Consider the following 19,564-nt stretch of genomic DNA (forward strand, 5'->3'; position numbering starts at 1 on the left):
CAGCCAACGACCAGCCGAGGGCATACCTGCCCACTGCGCCACCCACCGCCCACCACTCCGCCCCTCAACCCCTCCACAAAGAGTTCTTCCGCCTGGCGAATTCATCCGCTCCCCAGTTCCAGTTGCATCGAACAAAGGAAGCCAACTTGTGCCCCATCCGTCCAATTTCGTTTGAGCGAACCAGCTAATGTGCACCGAACATGGGCTTCGACTGGTCTGACAGTGCAGAGCAGCTGGCTATTTCTAGCTATAAAAAAAATCGTTATATATACGGATTAATAAGAATACACCTGAGAAACATATTTAAATTCCACTGATATTGGATAAGATCTTAATTTATAGAAATTTATCCTTTTCACATTTATCTTGCTAAAATATCGAGTAAAGAATTATTTATAAAGAATTATAAAACTAATATATATGTAAGTTTATAAATTTGGATAGATTTTAGAAAACTCGATGTGCTCTATAAGACGTATTTTTACGGAAGTTAAAGTTATCCCGATTCCAATCAAGTAAACAAAAAGTAAAATGTGCTACTGATATATGACATATGAATAAATCAATGTTTAAGAAAATAAATAAATATTTACCGATGTTCAGAGTGTATATATGCACATATATACTTTTAGCTCCACTTTCCGACAGCGCTGCCAGTTGATCGCCGATCGTTAACTGGACTTTCGGTTTCGGCTGTGCATTTTCAGTTCGTCTCGGGACTTCTAAGCGATCGGTTTGGATTTCGTTAGCTCCGCCGCGCCATCTGGAAATTTGTATCTCAAAGATCGCAGCCAGTTCGTTCGGTTTTTGCGCCTGGCATACGGAAGCGGCTAACACAGAATCCGGAAAATCACAAGAGCTGTAAATTTCACAAATATATATACATAGCATGTTTCGAAAAGGCTCATTCACGGCCATTAAAATATTTTATTGTACAAAAAAGGCGGAATGCCGCGTATCTGCTTGATGTCAATTCAATTTATTGTTTGTGATTGCAAATTTGGCATAATTGTGCTTTGATTTATTCGCGTGTGTTTCGGGTCATCTCTATAAAGAGGAATTTTAAATCTGGGCGCGATTATCTCTGTTTTTCTCTGAACTTGGCGGGTCAGTTGGAATTTGTTCGCCGTGTGTAAGTCACATGCAAATATCATTAATTAATTGCAATTACTTATGATTTGAATGTGTGTCAAGCGCGGTGCGACATTTCCTAGTGCATTAATCTTGCTCAAAATCCTGTCTAGGAGTTACATGTCACTTATGGACGTAATTTGCATTTTTGTGGAGCGGCTAAATAAGTTGGCTCACCATTTATGCGCTTTGGCTGCCAAACAATGCCATAAATGGGCTAGGAATTAATTATCGTGAGAACTGAAAGACAATGTCTTTATTAAACTCTTGTCAATAATTCTGAGTAGTTTTCAATGTACAATTTATGATAATTTTCTTGATAAAAAGTGTTTAAGGCAGTGTACTTTGTTTCCGTGTTTTCTTCAATGCAAATTTATTTATTTCGAAGCGGCAAAATGGCTTAATAAATTTTATTTCTTTCAACATTGATCTGATAAAGAATTAATTCATTGCTTATTTTTTGCGTGAACAAAGATTGTTCTGCGGAAATCTTGTTACTTATATTTTCTCTACAAAATAAGTTTAAAATATTATATTTTATATAATAATTTTTTTCACTTTCGAAATGAACATTTTATAGCCCAACATAATTTTCATGTCAGCACCCAAAATAAATATGTAAATCTTATGACGTTATCGCCATCAAAAATTAGTGTAAATAATGTGACAAAGCGGAAAACGACACAAATCAAAAATAGATGTATCAATACTTTCCATTGTTTAGACTAGTTTGGCTAACAATTATGCATACATATGGCTAAATGAGTTTCGTTTTTTTTGTTTGCCCCACCGTGCATTCTGCATTCTCACACATATCGTTTGGCAGGTGAGCAATCAGAAATCAAAGTTTGGGGCACGATCCGTGGAAAGCGATCGTGCCTTCCTGCGTATCGCGTAGTGTCTGTACAAATGTTATTATGGTTAACGCCACTGGAAAGTGGGGGCAGTTTGTTGGTGGCGCATGTCCACGGGTTTTCCTGTTTTTCCTCGGCTTTGCTAATTAGACAAAGTCATTTCCATAAATTACGCAGCTAACGGTAACTGGGTTTATGACTTTTGTCTGGCGGGTCAACATGAACCATAGCTATATATGGATATATATATATATATATATATATATGTTTATATGGGCAATGGGTCTGCGGGGCACGTGTGGGCGTGGCCTCCGCCCCCTTGCAGCTGCAAAGCAATTAGCAAAAGACTGGACATGCCAGCAAATTGAGCTCCGCTGTTGCAGTTTTTCCTTTGGCCTTTTTTGGGTCGCTGCCATTGTTATTGAAATGAGTTTTCGCGTGGAAAACAGTTGAACTTGCTGGCGATACTTGCAGTGAAAAAGATACATGTATCTTGCAGTTATCGATCACAAATGAGTGATTGGCCAATAGACACGTTACGAACGGGAAATGGTAACAGGATACCAAAATAAAATTTATACTTATTATTGAAGTTTATACTCAACAATATCTGTAATTATAAACCCATTAAGTCTAAAATTTAATATTTAACAATGCAATATTTTTCTCAGTGTGCTTAGGGGGGTTGGGTGAGGCATGCGACTTTTGAGATGTCAAACTGTCGATGTTGAACACGTTGCATAGTTTTCGCTTTTCATCTCCGACTTTGTTAGGGAAGAAACGCAGCCACAAAGGCCAACAACATTCCTTAAATTGAATTGAAAGTAACAAAGTGAAGTGTAAACAAAAATTGCGATCGATCCCGTTCCCGGTTTGTTGATCTTGTTAAAAAATAAAAACATTCGCAATGAAATAGAGGGGACGGAACGTCGAAAGTAAACGAGATACAAACTCCGCAGAAATGTGTCATGATTTTGCATATTAAAGACAGCGACACAATATCAACAGATGAAACACAAAACAGCGCACACTATTAAAACACACGAGTATTTTGTTGGCCGTGATTTTTCTACCCATCACGGCTGTCTTGGCCGTCTTGGCCGTCTTGGCTGTCTTGGTTGTCTCGTGGGAAAAATCAAGACGAGCCCGGCCACCAGAACAATAAACAAAGCGAAGGAATGAATGAAATGTGTAACCCCGCCGCAAATATTTGGCAATATGTCAGATAAGATATATTCGATAATCCCACATCACACTGGGTTATTGAACCCAGAAAGCAGCGTGAAAATTATATCGACAGTGGGTGGCTTTTCCTACGCCTTTCCTTTCCCCACCCCCATTTTCTCACACAATTCTCCGGGTGCGATCGATCGTACAGTGCAGTGCAGTTTTCCCGAGATCTAAGGCATTTGGCGGCCCATCGCGGCTGTCCAGATAATGTTAATAAAAGCAGCGTTGAAAAGCGTTTGCAACAGCAACAAATTGGAAAATTCGAGCGGCCATAAAAGAAAAGCTGCAGAGTTACCAAACAATTTCTGGCTGTTGGGGATTCTCCGCGGCAGGCGGCGTTAAGCTCTTAGTTTATCTCTTTATAAGAACTTGAGGAGCGGCCCCGATTACACAAAACATAAATAAAAACGCAAGCTAAACTGGCGGCAGCTGTTTGGAATTGCACAAAAAAATGTTTAAAAAAAAATCGGAGAAAGAGCCGGACCGAGGCATTTAATTAACATTTAAATGGCTGGCCGTCGGAAGAGTTGTTAATTTGAATTACATTCCGAAAAGCGAAAGATGATCAATTTACACGCCATTGAGCACGGGTAAACAGACTTCGGCATCGAAGAACATCCAAAAATAACGTAAAAATTTCCATAATGATCTCCCTAATTAAGTAATTGGTGCAGTTTTAGTCATGCCCCCGGGCACATGATTAATTTTGAAATGCAAAAACTTTTATTTATAATTCAGAGTCGTGTCTTCCTCCCCAACTATTTGAAATCACAAGCAAAACATGTCAAATGGATGAGACATAGGCAATGTTTCTGGGGAGCTCGTGAAGTCAAAAAGTCAGATATTCTCGATATGATGGATTTTCAAATGAGATTTTAATATGAATAATATATTTTGTAATTTATATATATGGTTTGTAATAAATACCAGAGCCATTTAGTATAGTATAAATTCAAATATTAGGATATAGATTCATATCTATGAGCTACACTATTTCTAGTGGCTTCAATAGATAATTTAAATTTTTTTTTTACTTTTTTATTAATATATGCACATATTTATTTATTTGTTTGTTTAAGCTTTTTGATAAGTCGGTTGATCTGTGATCCACATTTTACGTAGCTCTAGATAAGATTACCTCATATCTAGAGCTCACCGTATCTCACATCTTCCCAAGTTTCCTTGGCAGCACGCATCTCTGGTGATTCATTGGCCATAGCTCATGTGTGGGTCAGCTCCCAGTTGCAGATACAGATTCAGATGTAGATATATATAGTTTCGGCTACAGATACTCCCACTGAATCCGTGTCCGTGTCAGGGTGACAAAAATAAAGTTGACACTTTCCGTTGAGAAAAAGTCCACGCCTCTAGAAACATTTAGCCGTTGATTTATGTGCTGGGAAAACAAATCAATAACATTTAAGACACACTAATTTCAAGACCCACAGCGCACAGAAATGAGAAAAATGTGTGTGGCAGTCTTTGCATAAATTCCAGCTAAACTGCAACCGCGACCCGAAAGTTGATTTATAAACGATTCCCGAGGCAATGCCAGCTATTAATTAGAAATATATCAAAATATAGCCGCCAATCGTCTGTGGGCTGGCTCTTTGAATATCTATATACGCGGCTGTATCTGTGGATCCATCTCGATCTCCACCTTTTCGGGTTCAGACGAATGCCGCTGGATTTGATTTATCTGCGGACTGACCGTTTTTGGCAATCCAGCAAGGTCAAGGCGAGTTGTCAACGCGGCTTAGATTTCAACGGAATCAAGTTGTTTTTCACTCCACTTTTTGTACATTTTTTTTTATACATTTTACCCTTTGTCTGCAGTCTCGATTAAGTTTTGTGGCGGCGCCCGAAAAACCTTTTTACCATTTTTATTTGGCGTTTTTGCATTTCTGGGAACTCTTGCAGAGTTATGACAACTGGTTTCTGGGGGGCTGGGTCTGACATTTGGCAGTCATTTGAGTGGCAGTCGAGCCCAAGGGGTTCCAGGTTTCACTTACTAAGCAGCTTAAAACCACACCTGATTGGTACTGCCCCTGCTTCTTTTCCTTCTCCCCAAAATGCATCTGAGAGTGAAGGGTCGGGTCAGACTTGCCACATTTCCCTTAGCATTTCTCAATTCTCAAACTTTGGCTGGTGGTTTTTAATTAGCGCAGCAAATGTTAATGACGACTGTCATTCGAACCCATCAAAAGTTCTGCGGAGTTCAATTGTTCGATGCATGCACTGCAAGAAAATGAGTACTACGTTTAGAAAGGAATATTCATTAAAAAACAATTCTTTTATATCAATTGTATTTATTTCAAATTTGTTCTGGTTCTGAATGTAAGACAGACTTTCAGAAAAGAAACTTAATTAATTTTTTAATGTGTACCGTTGCTCGAAATTAAAAACAAGAACGGACATATGTTAGATCCACTTTAATGAGCAGGGCGTTGGGAATCATAAATTCAAGTGGAAGCAATGAATATTAATAAGCTCACTGAGCAATTGCAGCAATCGGTTTTTTATGGTTTTTGGGTGGTGCGGGTATTGTGGGTGCTGTGGGGCATTGTGGTGCACTCCACTGACAAATGGGATGCCACTGCTCCACAATCGCGCAGTGAGTGAAATTTTGAAAAATGCCCCACCGAACAAAGCCAAAATTGATGCACTTTTTCGCTTCCGGCTTCGGTTCACTCCACTTTGCTTCACGTTTTGGCATCTCCTGCCGGTTAACTGTTAACGCGTTTACTTTTCTTTTTGTTTAACGTGTGATTTATCAACCAAAATAAATAAAAAAAAAAAAACAAAAACGGGGAGAAATAATCACAGTCACCGTCTCATCATCGTCGGCTCTGTTGAACAAATTGCCTTTGTCTCTGGGCTAAAAAATCGAACCGTACTTGGAAGTGTTGGCCACTCGACCATGAAAACCGTTGGCCCCATCAAGAACTGGGTTCAGAAAAGTATATTACTTCCTTAAAACCATAATGAAGGTTACTTGAAGATTTAGAAACCAGAACTCATTGTTAAAATTATTTTCAATTTTATATACCTCAAATTTATATTTGATATGATATTCACTTCATATTCATTATATATTAATGTAATATACAAGTTCTACCTGTAAAGTGTACGTATTTGTCGGCTTGATCCTTTGGCTTCGTCCAGTACCTAGTTAATACATTTATGCTACCTTTCAATTACCAATGATGGACAGACTGACGGACAGGTCGGCGCTCCGTTGGACAAAGGAATCGGTAATGAGGAGCAGTGGATCCGTCTTGTTGCTTACATTAAGCGAGGCAGGCGTGCAAAATGCCTAGGAATTTGAATGAGAACGAAAGTGAATGTAATTGGACGGAGGATGGGGTTTTGATTTAAGCGACGAAGAAACAAGTTCAGCACTTAATAAAGTCACGCTTATTTTATATATTTACTTCACAGTGCCATCGAGTGAATTAAGATAGCAAAATGCCAGAAATGATTTACTCGAGCTCTTTCCTGCTGCTCTGCTGCACAATCCTGCTGCTGGGAACAGCGGTATCAGGTGTACAGAATGCCGGTTCCAATAGCACCAGTCCGCATCCTCACCAGAATCGAACTCATCGAGCACATGGCCACAGTCATCGAACGCGTCATCAGGGCAACTATTTGCCCACCCATCAAAGGCAGCAGCGCAGACTGCAGTCGCTGAATCAAGCCAAATCGGATGTGGAGCTGCTGCCCGGGGTCACCATGCAGGAGGTCACCAGATTACGACGGGTTCATCCACATAATCCCTACAATAAAGTGCAGACACGACGCCTACACCAATCGCGAAACCCCACCGAATGGGATTACAATACTTACAACATTATGACCAACACGTTCGGTCCTCCGCCACCGCCGATGCCGTTGTCACCCCGCTATGGAAAGGGCGAGGATAACACCCAGGATGTTGAGTTCATCGGGGTGCGGGAACGTGGAAGGGGTTACTCATTTGTGCCATCGGTGACGGTCACCACTGCTCCGCCACCGAATCTGAATCGGAGATCCGCGAGTCCTGGTTCCCGCAGCAGCATCGGCACTATTCCACCACTGGTTCCGGCCAGAAGGGGCTATAGCTACACCACCACCACAAGTGCTCCTCCAGTGAACACCATCACCACCGACAATCCCTTCGAGACGAACACCATTGGCCGAGGCTATCCCACAGATCCCAAGGAAATGGAAAGGTAAGATTATTATACAAATATAAGGATGGTTTTCTTGTAAGAATACTATTATTCTAACCTGTGAGCTCTAATTATAAATAACAAAACTTGCTGAATTCGTACAACCTCCCAAGAAATACAATATCTTATCTAAATTACCCAATTAAACGGCACCAATCCCCAGGCCTTAGTCCAATCGATAACCTTGCCATCTTCGGTTCATTGAGCTGCGGCTAAGAGTAATGATTTTGGGTCCCACCTCTGGGATAGATGAAGATGACTACGAAGGTGGATGCGGATCTTTTGGGCGGGGCGTGTCCGATTGCATTTATCAGAGAGTCTCTGTTCGGTTCAAGGCTGTTGCAGCCATAAATATGACCAAAAAGCCGGGTCTTACCTTTGGCCCAAGATCTGCGGCTTATCGCGGCGCACATAAATTATTTAAATATTATGACATGCCGCGTTTTCAATGTCAGCAGCTGCGCTTCGTGGCTAATTCGAGCCCCAAGACGAGGCAAGACCAGTCCGAACCAAATGCCAGCCAACTGCTGGCTGGAAATTAGCCCCAAGGCCAAGTGGTCGTGATATTTTCAGATTTCCCTCAACAAGCACTTCAATTGTCGTGTGTCAATTGCAGCGAATCAATGAGCGTGCACTTGTGTTCGAAACTATTGCAGTTGCAGCTCCCTAAGTGTAACAAGCAGATCTTCGGTTAGATATGGATGGCTTGTCTTCGCCCTTGTCCAGTTCCCCCTTTTTTGTGCACCACCCATTTGGCCAAGATCGTGGTGGCATTGACTCGAAAAAGGCAGTCGGTCGTTGTCTTTAAGGTAATGAACTTTAACGAGTTTTCAATTGCCAGTCGCCGATGTTTTCTAATTGGAATTAATGCGACTCTACTTAAGGGCACTGGCATTCCAGCTGCAATCCGACGCCCTTGCATCTGCCACGCGGGACAACGCCGCGTATGCGCAATCTGAGCGCTTGTGGCTCGTTTTTGCACATGCAACGCGGTGCTGGAGTTGCAAATTATGACACTTTTTGATTTATGCGGCAACTGCCGAAATCACGCCACAAGGCAAACACACAGCCAGCATCATCAGTCACAGCACAGTGGCAAAAAAAAAAAAAAAAGCTGGGGCAAATACTTTGCAGCACACTATATAAATTAAAATGTCAAACTAGATGGTAATCAGCAAATTATTAATCTGACTGCAGGCAATTATAAATGTAATTCGACACTTATCAGCAGGCTTTGGTTTCTTAATAGATAAACGGGGGTACCTATTTTTCACAAACTATCGCTTATGCAATTTATATGTTTTCATAAATCAGCTGAAACTGCCCTTTCCCCATGTTTAATCGTTGTTTTTCGCAGTGCAGCGATTGTGCAAATCTTCTATTTTCTGGCATCATTCCACTGTGATTGCCTCAATATGTAGGCGCTGCTGCTGCCTTGCCCATTTGTTTCTCTATTTATTTAAGCACTGCACGTGCAACGCCAAGATACTTTAACTGCAACTGCAGCGGCGACTGCAAGTGGCAAGTTGCAACAGAGCGTATGGAAATGACTTTTCGTACGGATTGGCTTCGCCTGCAGATATTCACACGCCGCCATCAGCACATAAATCCCCTCCATGCGCCGATCGAACCTGGTTAATGGGTAATGGCCAGTGCAACGATTCAATTGCGGCTACGGACTCCGTGTTAATCAGCGTCATACGCGGTGATTTGCGGATAAAAGTGAACTTAAGTCGTTTTCCGCTCCTTTGGCTGTGAGAGCACTGGAAAAAAATGTTTAATGGCTCTGTTGAGCCACTCGAATGTGGATTTGGATATGACAACTTCTCAATTATCAAAACACAAAACGTACAACTTTTTTCTTTCTGTGTACAGTGCCACCTCGAGGCGCAGGAAATTAAGTTTTTAATTATCCACATCGTGTTGCAAGTTGCAACTGCATAACATTTGAAACATTTGAACCATTCGATATTTGTTGTGTGTTTGGTCCAGTGTTTTGGCTTCTGTGTGATAAATTCAATTGATGTCTGCAGTGTGCATGTTTTGGCCAATTTGTTGTTGCTGCCGTGGCAGTTGCAGTTGCATGTGTCTGACACTTGATTGATGTCTGTTTTTGACGGCGGGGTAGCTGATCGTATTGATTGACTTTTGATTTGCCTTCGCAGTTGCGCCATCGATGGCGAGTGATCTGAAATGCGAGCCAATAAATTAATTATAGATCTTGTACTCTCCATGCAAGAAGGTGTTGATTCAGGGAGGGCACTCGTACACCAGTGGGCGTGTCCCGCTTAAATGCCACTTGCAGCTCGAGTGCGAGTGCTGCAAGTACATGCATCCATATCTTACCGATATCTCCAATGGCCTAGCATAAAAATAGAAAACAAAGCAGGGCCTTGACTTCAATCAGGCGCAGCAATAAAAGCCAAATGCAACAATTGGCAAAAGCACAATCAAATGAGACAAGAGCCAGCGCCGAGCTATGTGCACTCCAAGCAGCGCTGTGACCCCAGACAGAGTCGCAGACTGCACTGAAAATAATTAGGATAAAGTTAAATTAGGTATCTTGGGTATTTATTCAATAGGTTTTTGCAGTTTTCTTTAAGTGCATGGCTCAGACTGCGGCCCATTCGCAGCTGGATGCGAAGTCAGGGCTCAAGTCCGCCGCCTGCAAATTGCTTGTCAACAATCGACTTTGGCTTGGAAACCCAAACCCCAAGCCCCAAACCCCGAACTCCAGGTCTGCAATAATTATGGACAGAAAGGGGGAAACTGGGGGCGAGTGACGAATGATTTGATATGCTGCGCTTGGAAAAGCTGCACTTAGAACGCGGCTGGGCCTGTGAAAATTCGTTAACATTTTGCACCGTGAAGCATTGTGCTCAATGGCTACGCCTACGCGTGCCCAGCTAAAAAGGCAGAAAAAAAGTGCGGTCTTGAAGACTGCATGGCTCAAAGACTCTGGAGCTGGAGTGGCATAAGCCTAGCCGGGCTTATCTGAAGTCCAAGTCATGCCATCGGGCCAGGAAACCTTGGCCCAGGCAGAAGCTTGCTTAATGAGTTTTTCTTGGGATTCGTGGGGGGAAACTTGGGCTTACACCCACTTGGGGCTGCTTGAAACTGGCAACTTGCAACACGTGCTCATCAAAAATCAGCGGAGAACACGACTTGATACGACATCAATTGAACAAATTGCTTGACAAATGCAAATCGCTGATTTGCCATCTCAATATTCGCTTTAATGAAGATGGATTTCTCATTCAAGCCGTTGCAATCTTTACGAGCCCCTATGGAAACCTCGTTATTGGGAGGTTTATGACTGCTCCACGAATTGGTGACCCCGATGGCGGCATTAGTCATGGTCAGTGTCACTTTAAATGGATCAGGCTGGGCACCTTCGAGGGTTTTGTCTCTCTGGAATTTTGAAAATATATTGGGGTCAAAGGTCTGACAAAACTATTTGTTACACTTTCCCTCGAGTGTGACATGTTGGTTGTTTGTTGGAGTATCACTTTACCTTTACCAGTTGAGTTATTTAGCCCTCGTTATGGAAACCTATTCAAATGAACCACAAAATAATTCATGAATTAGTCTGAACAGAAAAGAATAATATGGTTTTTATTGAAAATTAGGATACATGTAGTCTTAAAACAATTCTGAAGTGATTTGAAATATGTAATGATACATTCAAGAAACAATAGTGCAATAATAATGGAATTTACAATGCAAAGTTTCCCAGTTATATAAGTATCTATCTTACACCTCGGGCCTTACCATAAAGTATAAATGAAATTTATTAAATGAATATGCAAATCACTTTTCATGGTCTGAATTTACGCCTATTGTCTGCAGCGCTGTCCACGCCATGCAATTAGTGAGTTTTTCATATAAACATGAGTAAGTCGCTCGAAACTCGAATGGGACACACAGTGGACACTCTGGACAGATGGACAGTTGGACAGTTGGACAGCCCAGCTTGGCCACAATGGAACTGCATCGGCTCAGCGGTAATTTGCAAATCACGCAGCTTCGCATCTCAAGTTGAAAATTGGGTTAATGCAATGCTGGGGGGGATTGGACTGAGCCCGAGTTGGAGACCGAAAAGCAGTTCCCCAAACCCCAGACAGATTACATGGAAACCCGTTCGGAGAGTGGCGCGGGATGGGTTGGGGGCGTCATGGCGATTCGGATGGCGATGTCTTTGCAATGGGCTTTTGTCTTGCAGCCAGTACAAAATACGAAATACAAAAGACAACAAAACTCCAAGCGCCACACACGAGCTCAGATCCAAAAGTCTGGCCAAACATGACGCACAAAATTCCAGCCATACATGCTCTACACTCAAAGAAAAATCCCATTACTTGATTGTGATTAATATATGCTCACTGATTCACAGTAGCTTTATATATTTTATATGCTCATTTCTGGGGAATAATTTATTTTATTGCCAGCTGAATTCTACTCCAAAAGAGATCTACGAATATTCATATTAATGAATGTTTTTATGAAGTCATCTGCTTGGCTGAAATTCAAGCCCTGAATCATCAATCATCGTCATTTACAGTTCTTTAATTGAAATTACAATGCAATACGCAAAGTCTAAATAAATATAAATGTTCATAATGTGAACAGCTTTGATTTTTCTTCTTAAAATAAATATAAAGAATGCCCAATTATAAAGCCACTTTCTACTTCAGATCTTATGAAGCTTAGAGTAAAATTTGGCCAATTTGCATATCCACTTTCACCGCTCTTTTTCGCTGAGTGTAGCAGATAAGCATGCTAACCTGGCCAGGAAAGCGAACGAGGCACGCCATTTGGCTTACTTAATTATGTTGCAATTGGATACCAAGCCGTGCAACATACAACCAGGGATTGGGACTGCGACTGGGATTGGGTTCGGAACTGGAGTGGCATAGGAGTGGGATAGGATCGTTTGCTGGCGCTGCACTTGCTCGACTTTTGGGCGTGGGCCGAGATGTGGATTCGCTGGAAAATATCTTCATCGGGGCCATTTCGGCAGCAGCTTCTCTTTTCTGGTTGCCCAAACGCGATGTGTTTCCAAATGTGTTACGGCCTTTTCACTCGTCGTTGCGCGATTCGGATCTCAATTTCAGCATTAGCATTAGGAGTAACAATATAACAAAGGTAGCGCCGAGAATGGGCCATGTTAATTTGATGAAAATTTGTGTGCGTTTGCCGTTCGGTTGCGCTTTTGTTAGCAGTTCATCGGAAAGACCAAAAGCCGGTGAAGAGCTGGGAATACGTACGTACAGCCAAACAACGTAGGAAAAAAAAAATAAAATGGAAATCGTGCACGCCTCTTGCATTTCTCTGGCGTTTTCTTCGGATCTTCTTGGGCTTTTTTTCTTTCTCGTTCGGAGTTTGTGAGTTTTGGAGAAGGGCAGAGGCTGCAGCTCACGTTGCCACTAATCGGATTTTCGGCCACGGCTCGACACGGCTGTTGTTTAAACAAGTTTGGGGCATTAATCATGATTTACAACACACCGACACACACACTCAATCACATTCACACTTGGCCAGCGGAGGCTACAGCACACAGGGCAGCCGAACGAAGAAAAGGGCCCGAATTAGTGGGGGATTGCAGCTACACAAGAAACAAAAATGGTAAGAAAATGGGGAGGAACCCATTGACAGGCCTCCAGATCGCTTATCGCGCGATTATGTTGTACGGAAAAATTGAGGGGACGGGCGGCCACTGAACCCCCAGTTCCTGGGGGCCCTCCTCCTGCAGCAATCCCTATGTCTATAATCAGCTCAGATTACCACAAAATAGTGCTCCATCTTCGTGGTCGAGGAATTTCCAATTGCCATTTTCATCTGCAGTGCAACTGCAACACTTGCGGCAATTTCCTTTTCACTTTTCGCAACAAATTCTTGCTGCGTCTCTTATTGCATAATCTGGCCAAGAGAGCAAGACAAATTTACAGCCAAATTAGAACTGGCTGGCAGCGGTTAGCCGTGACTGGCGATTTTAGCCACGAATTTGTGTAGAGTAGCAGCGTGATGCATATTCACTTTGACTTGAAGTTAGGAACACTATTTCAATTATTTGAAATCGTGTTTCAGTTTCAGTTTTTCAAATTGCAGCAACTGATGCTGCAGAGCCCGGAAAGAAAGGCATTTCTTCCAACACATGGTGGCTAACAAATGATGGCCATATATTATCCCGATCTGGAAAAGTCCAATCTGATTTGTTGCTGACAAGTACTTCAAAGCAGTGAAGAAATTCCAGCAGTGTTTGCCTTTTTCGATGAGGAAGCAGCATCTTCCCAGGGGAATTGTCTCGTCTGGATGGCTTTTTCTGGCGGGATCTTCGGGAATCCCCACCCATTTGGCCTGAGTATTTGTCCAGTCGCATATTGGATTTCCACTTGAGTCGTCGCTGAGTGCTGTAATAATTTTCTCCGCTAAAAGAGAAGGAACAAAACCGAAAGCGGTGGAGCTGCCTCCGATTTTAGTTGCACTTGCCAGACGCGGCGCGGACATGACTGAAATATTATTAGAAACGACGAGGCAGTGCGTCGTCGTCGACTTTGTGGCATCTTCCTGGGATCGGGAGCCGTGGTCACATGGGCGTTGCATTTTACGCTAAGTAAGAATCCAAATAAAGCTGCGGCAGCTGGACCAGGAAGCACGTCTAAAAATGTTCCTACTCCCCCTGGCTGCTGTTCCTGGTCGCCTCCTCCAGAGGCTTCCTTCTCCACGGCTGTCGTTGTCGTGGTTGTTCCTCCTGTTTTCAGCTCTTCTGTTCTGTTCTGTTCGATGCTGTTCCTCTTGTCGCTGTTGTCGTCTTGGTCTTGTTGCAACACGTACACTGAAAAAAAAGCATAAAAAGTATACCCATGTATCATCATGTCATAATGTCCATGTCGCTTCTCAATCTCCTTATTACTTCAGTATTTCAATTAGCTCTCTTTGTTAGCATGAATATATTCCACAAGATTTTTTCCAGTTTAGCCAAATGCAGAACGACGTAGTGGGTGAGTGCATCCAACTTGCCTAATGATGCAGTGCAACTGCGATCGCTCTGTTCTGGAATTGTGCATTTGCTGGCCGGGCCAATTTAAATTCTAATTTCATGTAGCAAATCAGATTAGCTGCCCAGTTTGCCGGACCACAAATGGCCCAAACAGTTAGCCAAAGTTACCTGCACTTGAGCTGGGCCTTTTAGCCAAGTTTGGTGCCACAGCATTTGGTAGCATTTGGCTGTGGTCTTGGCCCGGCCCAAACGTATTTTCACTCCTCCAACGCGGACGCGGCCATAAAAATTCATTTTACGACCCTGACAACAATATTTTTATGTTTTTATAAATTTATTTCACATTTTCATCTGGAAACCAGATACGCGAAGCTCGACTTGCACTTTTCTCCGGTGGAATATCTTGAATGTTTACAGCCGTTAAGTGTCGCCAAGTTTTTGTGGCTTAGGTTTTTACTATTCGCCTTAACTGTTTTTTAAATGCATTCACGTTGCAAAGACGTTGTAAAGATTGACAAAATGCAAACGGGTTTCCGAAATGACCCAATCTCTAAAGAGCTCAATAAAAATGATTTAAATCGGGGTTTAACTCCATTGAAAGGCTCTTTACGGTTTATAATGGCGGGTCATCTAACTGGGGTTTCATTTTGGCTAAAACCCATTTTATCTGCCTAATTTGTTCAGACACAAACAAATTTTCAGTGGTGCACAAAGGAAGTTTTAGCTGCACACTTTTAATAAATTACGATTCTCATCAAAAAAGGTTTAAAAAGATTCCCAAGGTCTGGCTTATTTCGAACACAATGCGAAGTGTCAACGTATATGCATATTAAGTGTTGAAACTTAATTAAAAAGCAAAACTTTAGTGAAGGGAATAATATTTTGATGCCTTGTTAATATTTATCAACTTACAGGGGCTTTAGACAGGCATAAAAGTTCATAAACAGCAGCAGCTGATCTCAATTTATTTATCTTTCACTTTTGGTTCTTAATAAAAATCTTATAATCGATACAATCCTTTTCCGTTTAATTTTTTTTTTTTTGAAGCAGGGGAAATGACTCATCTTCTTGAGGGCAGGGATCCGAGATTTTCATGAATTCCGAGCTCTATCCATTTATTAGCCCTGGACCCATCTACACACTCCATTAAGCCCACACACCCGCTCGGGGTCACCTTTTTGGCCTGCAGCCATCGATGGCTCATTAATTTCTGCGTGGCGGCCAATGAAAATAAATCGTAAATCAATAAACCGCATTCGACGCTTTGGCCCGTGTTTTTCGAATCTCAGCTCCCCCCTCCAACTCTTTTCACATTTTTAACTGCCTTTCTTTGAGTGCATCTTTTGGGGTCTCCTTTTTGGCCCTGGAGTGGCCAATATATTTGTCTCGTTGCGTTTCTTGTAAAATTTAACAGTTTTCATTTTTTGATTAATTGGCCCGCTTGCATTTCATTTCTGGTGGCTGCTGCTCTGCGTCTGTCTCCGAATAAAATCGAGGCAATTTTGATTGATGTTTTTATAATTTTATGGGTCCGTTGGCAGGGCAGCCCTTGGACTTAACTGAGCTCTAACTTCTGCTGAAGCCAAAGGAGAACTTAAAGGTGTAGCCACAGGTGTTCGGACCTCCAGCAATTAAAAATTCAAATTTAATTTTAGCCTAAACGTTTCTAAACAAAGCAATGAAGCCATCCATTCACCAGCACACATGCATGCGATTACACTTTTGTCTGGCGCTGTCTGGCGCAGCGGGATATATACAATGCGCCGATGGGCGGAGGGGGCGGGGCAGATCGGCCTGGGGTCGGGGTGCATCGCCTGCAATTGCACGGGAAAAAAATTGGTAGTTTCTACTTAAATATAATTAAGGATAATTGAGTAAGCCGCTATTAAAAAGAGGTTAAGGTAAATTTTTATGGATTGGAATCATTTGATAATTAATATTTAATCAGTTAGTTGAAATCCGAACGCATTAACTGATTTTTTCGGTGCACCGAATCCGATCGGAGATTTATGCAGCCAGTGGATTGGAGATGGAAATGGGAATGAGCATTCCATGTTGCACTTTGCTGCTGGCACAGTTTCTGCTTTTCGGGAGAAGACTTCCGCATTTTATTTAGCGGTTCTTGTTATTGTTTTCACTGGAAATGGAGGCCAGTATCTTTGGTTTTGGCTTTGTTTGGCGCCCTTAACGCTCAGAATGCTGGCGCATAAATAACGTGAGAATTATGGTACAAGAGAAGCCAGTTACAGCAAAAAACATACAGGGAAAAAACCAAAAACAAAAAAAATTGTGAACAGAACAGGGCATAAATATGCATGCGCGGCAATAAAGAAATTGGTAAATGTCCCGGTCGCAGGACCATTGTGGCCAACTGTGTGCCACTTTCCGCTTTTAAATCGCGAAATTTTGGCCAGCCAAATGGCCAGCAAAAAGGCCAGCGATCGCAGCAGTCAGTCGTCACTCAGTGGCCACGTCACGCGTTCGCAATTGTTTTTGGCCCGCATTGCCAATTACGACACCATCAGCGAACCAGCATCAGTTGCTGCAGCAGCAACAGCAGCAGCAGCAACATCAGCAGCAGCAACTGCAGCAGCAGTAACTGCTGCATCAAACAGCAGCGTTTATTCGCAGCCCCACAGCCTGCCAATTTATGGGATGCACCTCGCTTTTGGGCCAGTTTGCCTCGTTTTTTGGCAACCAAAATCAAAAACCGCTTATTATCAGCGCTTTTTATGTTTGACTGCTTGGGGCCAAAGGTCTTAGGAGCATTGGCACTTCGGTTATTGGATTTTGGCTGGGTTTGAGAGGCACAGGGTCATATACAACGATTTATTATAAAGTGTGAAATTGGGATTGTACGTGCATAGTAAAAACTTCGGATGCTCTTATGGGCTTAAATGTGTAATAAAACAACGGCTGCAGCGTCAGTTTCCAAACATTCATGGTCAGGATCTGCCTTCAATAGCAAAAATGTTATGGTCAATAGAAATATTAGCTAATATAAACATTTTTAAAAAAATTACTGATTTTTATCCTTTAATACATAAAATTTGTAACATTTTTTGAGTTAGAAGTATAAATACCATAGATATTTTAAAACTACATACATTTATCGCTAGAAAACATTGGAATAATTGGATATGTTGCACAAGAAACCCGAATTGGATTACGACTAATATTGAATATCCATGTGATATTTCTGTCAACAGTTTGACAAGCTTTCAAATTTGGTTTGACAGCCACTGAACTGTCGGTTGCGTGAACTGGAGCACTTGGTTGCCAGGCTGCCAAGCGGCCATCTGGCTGCTCCTCCGTATCCGAGTCCGAGTGGCGGGCAAGCAAATGACATGGCTGACATGGCTGCAAGTCATCGGCTGGGAGCGTGTCGTGTTTGTCATCGCAGATACGCGAACACGCTAATATCGTACCCAGTCCAATCGAATCCAATCCAATCCAATCCGCTGGCACTTCCAGACACATGTGACAATTGCCCAGATCCCACTCCCAAAAACAACCTGTTGGCTGCTCCGTGTCGTTATGACTGTAATTGGGCGAAGTCGTCTGGAAAAGTCAGTTTCACTTTTGCAGATGATGAGCCGCTGATTTGGGTCAGCCACACCGCTCGAATCCATTCCAATCCCATTCGATTCACACCTCGCTCTGGTTTTCCTTGCGACTCATTGCAGGCGGCACATTTGCATGCAACAGCGAACGGTCACGATGCCCGTGAAGCGGACGGAGGTCTACAGTCGACCCACCTGGAAGCACGTGGCCACGCCCTGCCAGCCGCCCACCTTCAGTGGCCAGAAGTGCACCAGGGTGCAGGTGGTCCACGAGCAGGCCTACAGGGACGTCATCGATCACAAGACCGCCCAGCAGATGACCTACGACTGCTGCACGGGATGGAGCCGGGAAAACCCAAGGTCGGATTCGTGCATGAAACGTGAGTCCTACATAATATAGATTCCTATAAATTATAATTCTTTTTATCTTCTAATTATTTACAGCTATTTGCTCCGCGCGCTGCCAAAACGGTGGCAATTGTACTGCTCCTAGCACCTGCAGCTGTCCACCTGGTTTCACAGGACGTTTCTGCGAGCAGGATGTGGACGAGTGCCAGACGGAGAAGCCCTGCGATCAACAGTGCATCAATACTCATGGATCCTACTTCTGCCGCTGTCGTCAGGGATTCGTTCTCCAGTCGGATCAGCAGAGCTGCAAGAAGGTGTCCACGAATGCGGACGATGCCTTCGAGGCTCGGGATCTGGAGAACGATATCGACGATACGGATGCGGAGGTAGCCACGCGGCTCCAGAAGATCGAAAAGTCCTTGGCCAATGAGCGAGTGCACACGAACGAGCTGCAAAAGTCGCTGCAGGCCACCTACAGTGTGGTGGACACACTCAAGAGCCGGCTAAGCACGCTGGTAAGGATTAGAGTTTAACTTTTATATTTTAATATTTATATTTAAACGATTACTTCGTATACCCTCAGGAAAAGCAGGCTCAGGATGTCAGTCGACTGCAGACGAATCTCTACAAGACGGAGTCCCGGACGAACAAGCTGGAGGGTATGCTGAACCTGCTGCTGAAGTGCCGGAATGGCCCCAATGCCAATTGCCCCTAAACAGAACTGCATTTCCCCACGCTATTATTAAATGTTAGTTAACTTAATTGACCACTCCGTTCATGTGTAGCTGCTCCTGCTTGTAAGCCATTCCCGAATGCGAGTCGAGTGCCTCTGTAGTCTGTAGAATCAGCCCTTGCATCGGGCTATTAGTACTTAAGCGAACGTGTCATAAATGTATCGAGATCTGAAGTTTTAGCCGTAAGCGCACCACCGCACTCTGCACCACCCCCATGTGGGTGGTGCAGCGATTAGATTCTGCATGTATCTGTATATAATTTTAATGTATATGAGAAATCACTGCACGAATAAATGCATTTTCTGATTTGAAACGGTCTTCCTGGGATATCTAACTGATTTAAGTGGAAAATACAAATTAAATCTATTTATCTGGAAGTTATCATGAATAAAAGGTAAATTGCTGCAATATTTACTTTTACACATAGACTACAGCTTATCGCGCAACATAAAATTTCCTTATTTTTCCTTTTAAATTGAATAATTGTGGGCCA

General features: G+C 42.8%; 1 protein-coding gene across 3 annotated transcripts; it reads left to right on the plus strand.

Moving 5' to 3' along the window:
• Positions 1–678: 678 nt before the first annotated feature.
• LOC6736776 lies at positions 679–19,384 on the plus strand. Of its 3 annotated transcripts, none has more exons than XM_016170851.3 (5): positions 679–1,132; positions 6,657–7,426; positions 18,113–18,369; positions 18,434–18,852; positions 18,921–19,384. In XM_016170851.3, the coding sequence occupies exons 2-5, from the start codon at positions 6,684–6,686 to the stop codon at positions 19,050–19,052; spliced, it is 1,551 nt and encodes a 516-aa protein (XP_016030412.1). In that variant the 5' UTR covers positions 679–1,132; positions 6,657–6,683; the 3' UTR covers positions 19,053–19,384. The 3 variants fall into 3 exon arrangements, with proteins under 3 accessions (XP_016030412.1, XP_016030410.1, XP_016030408.1); XM_016170849.3 differs by having other exon boundaries at positions 679–887; XM_016170847.3 differs by having other exon boundaries at positions 679–861.
• Positions 19,385–19,564: the final 180 nt, after the last annotated feature.

This window comes from Drosophila simulans, chromosome 3L (genome assembly GCF_016746395.2).
Source record: "Drosophila simulans strain w501 chromosome 3L, Prin_Dsim_3.1, whole genome shotgun sequence".
Classification (NCBI taxonomy): domain Eukaryota; kingdom Metazoa; phylum Arthropoda; class Insecta; order Diptera; family Drosophilidae; genus Drosophila; species Drosophila simulans.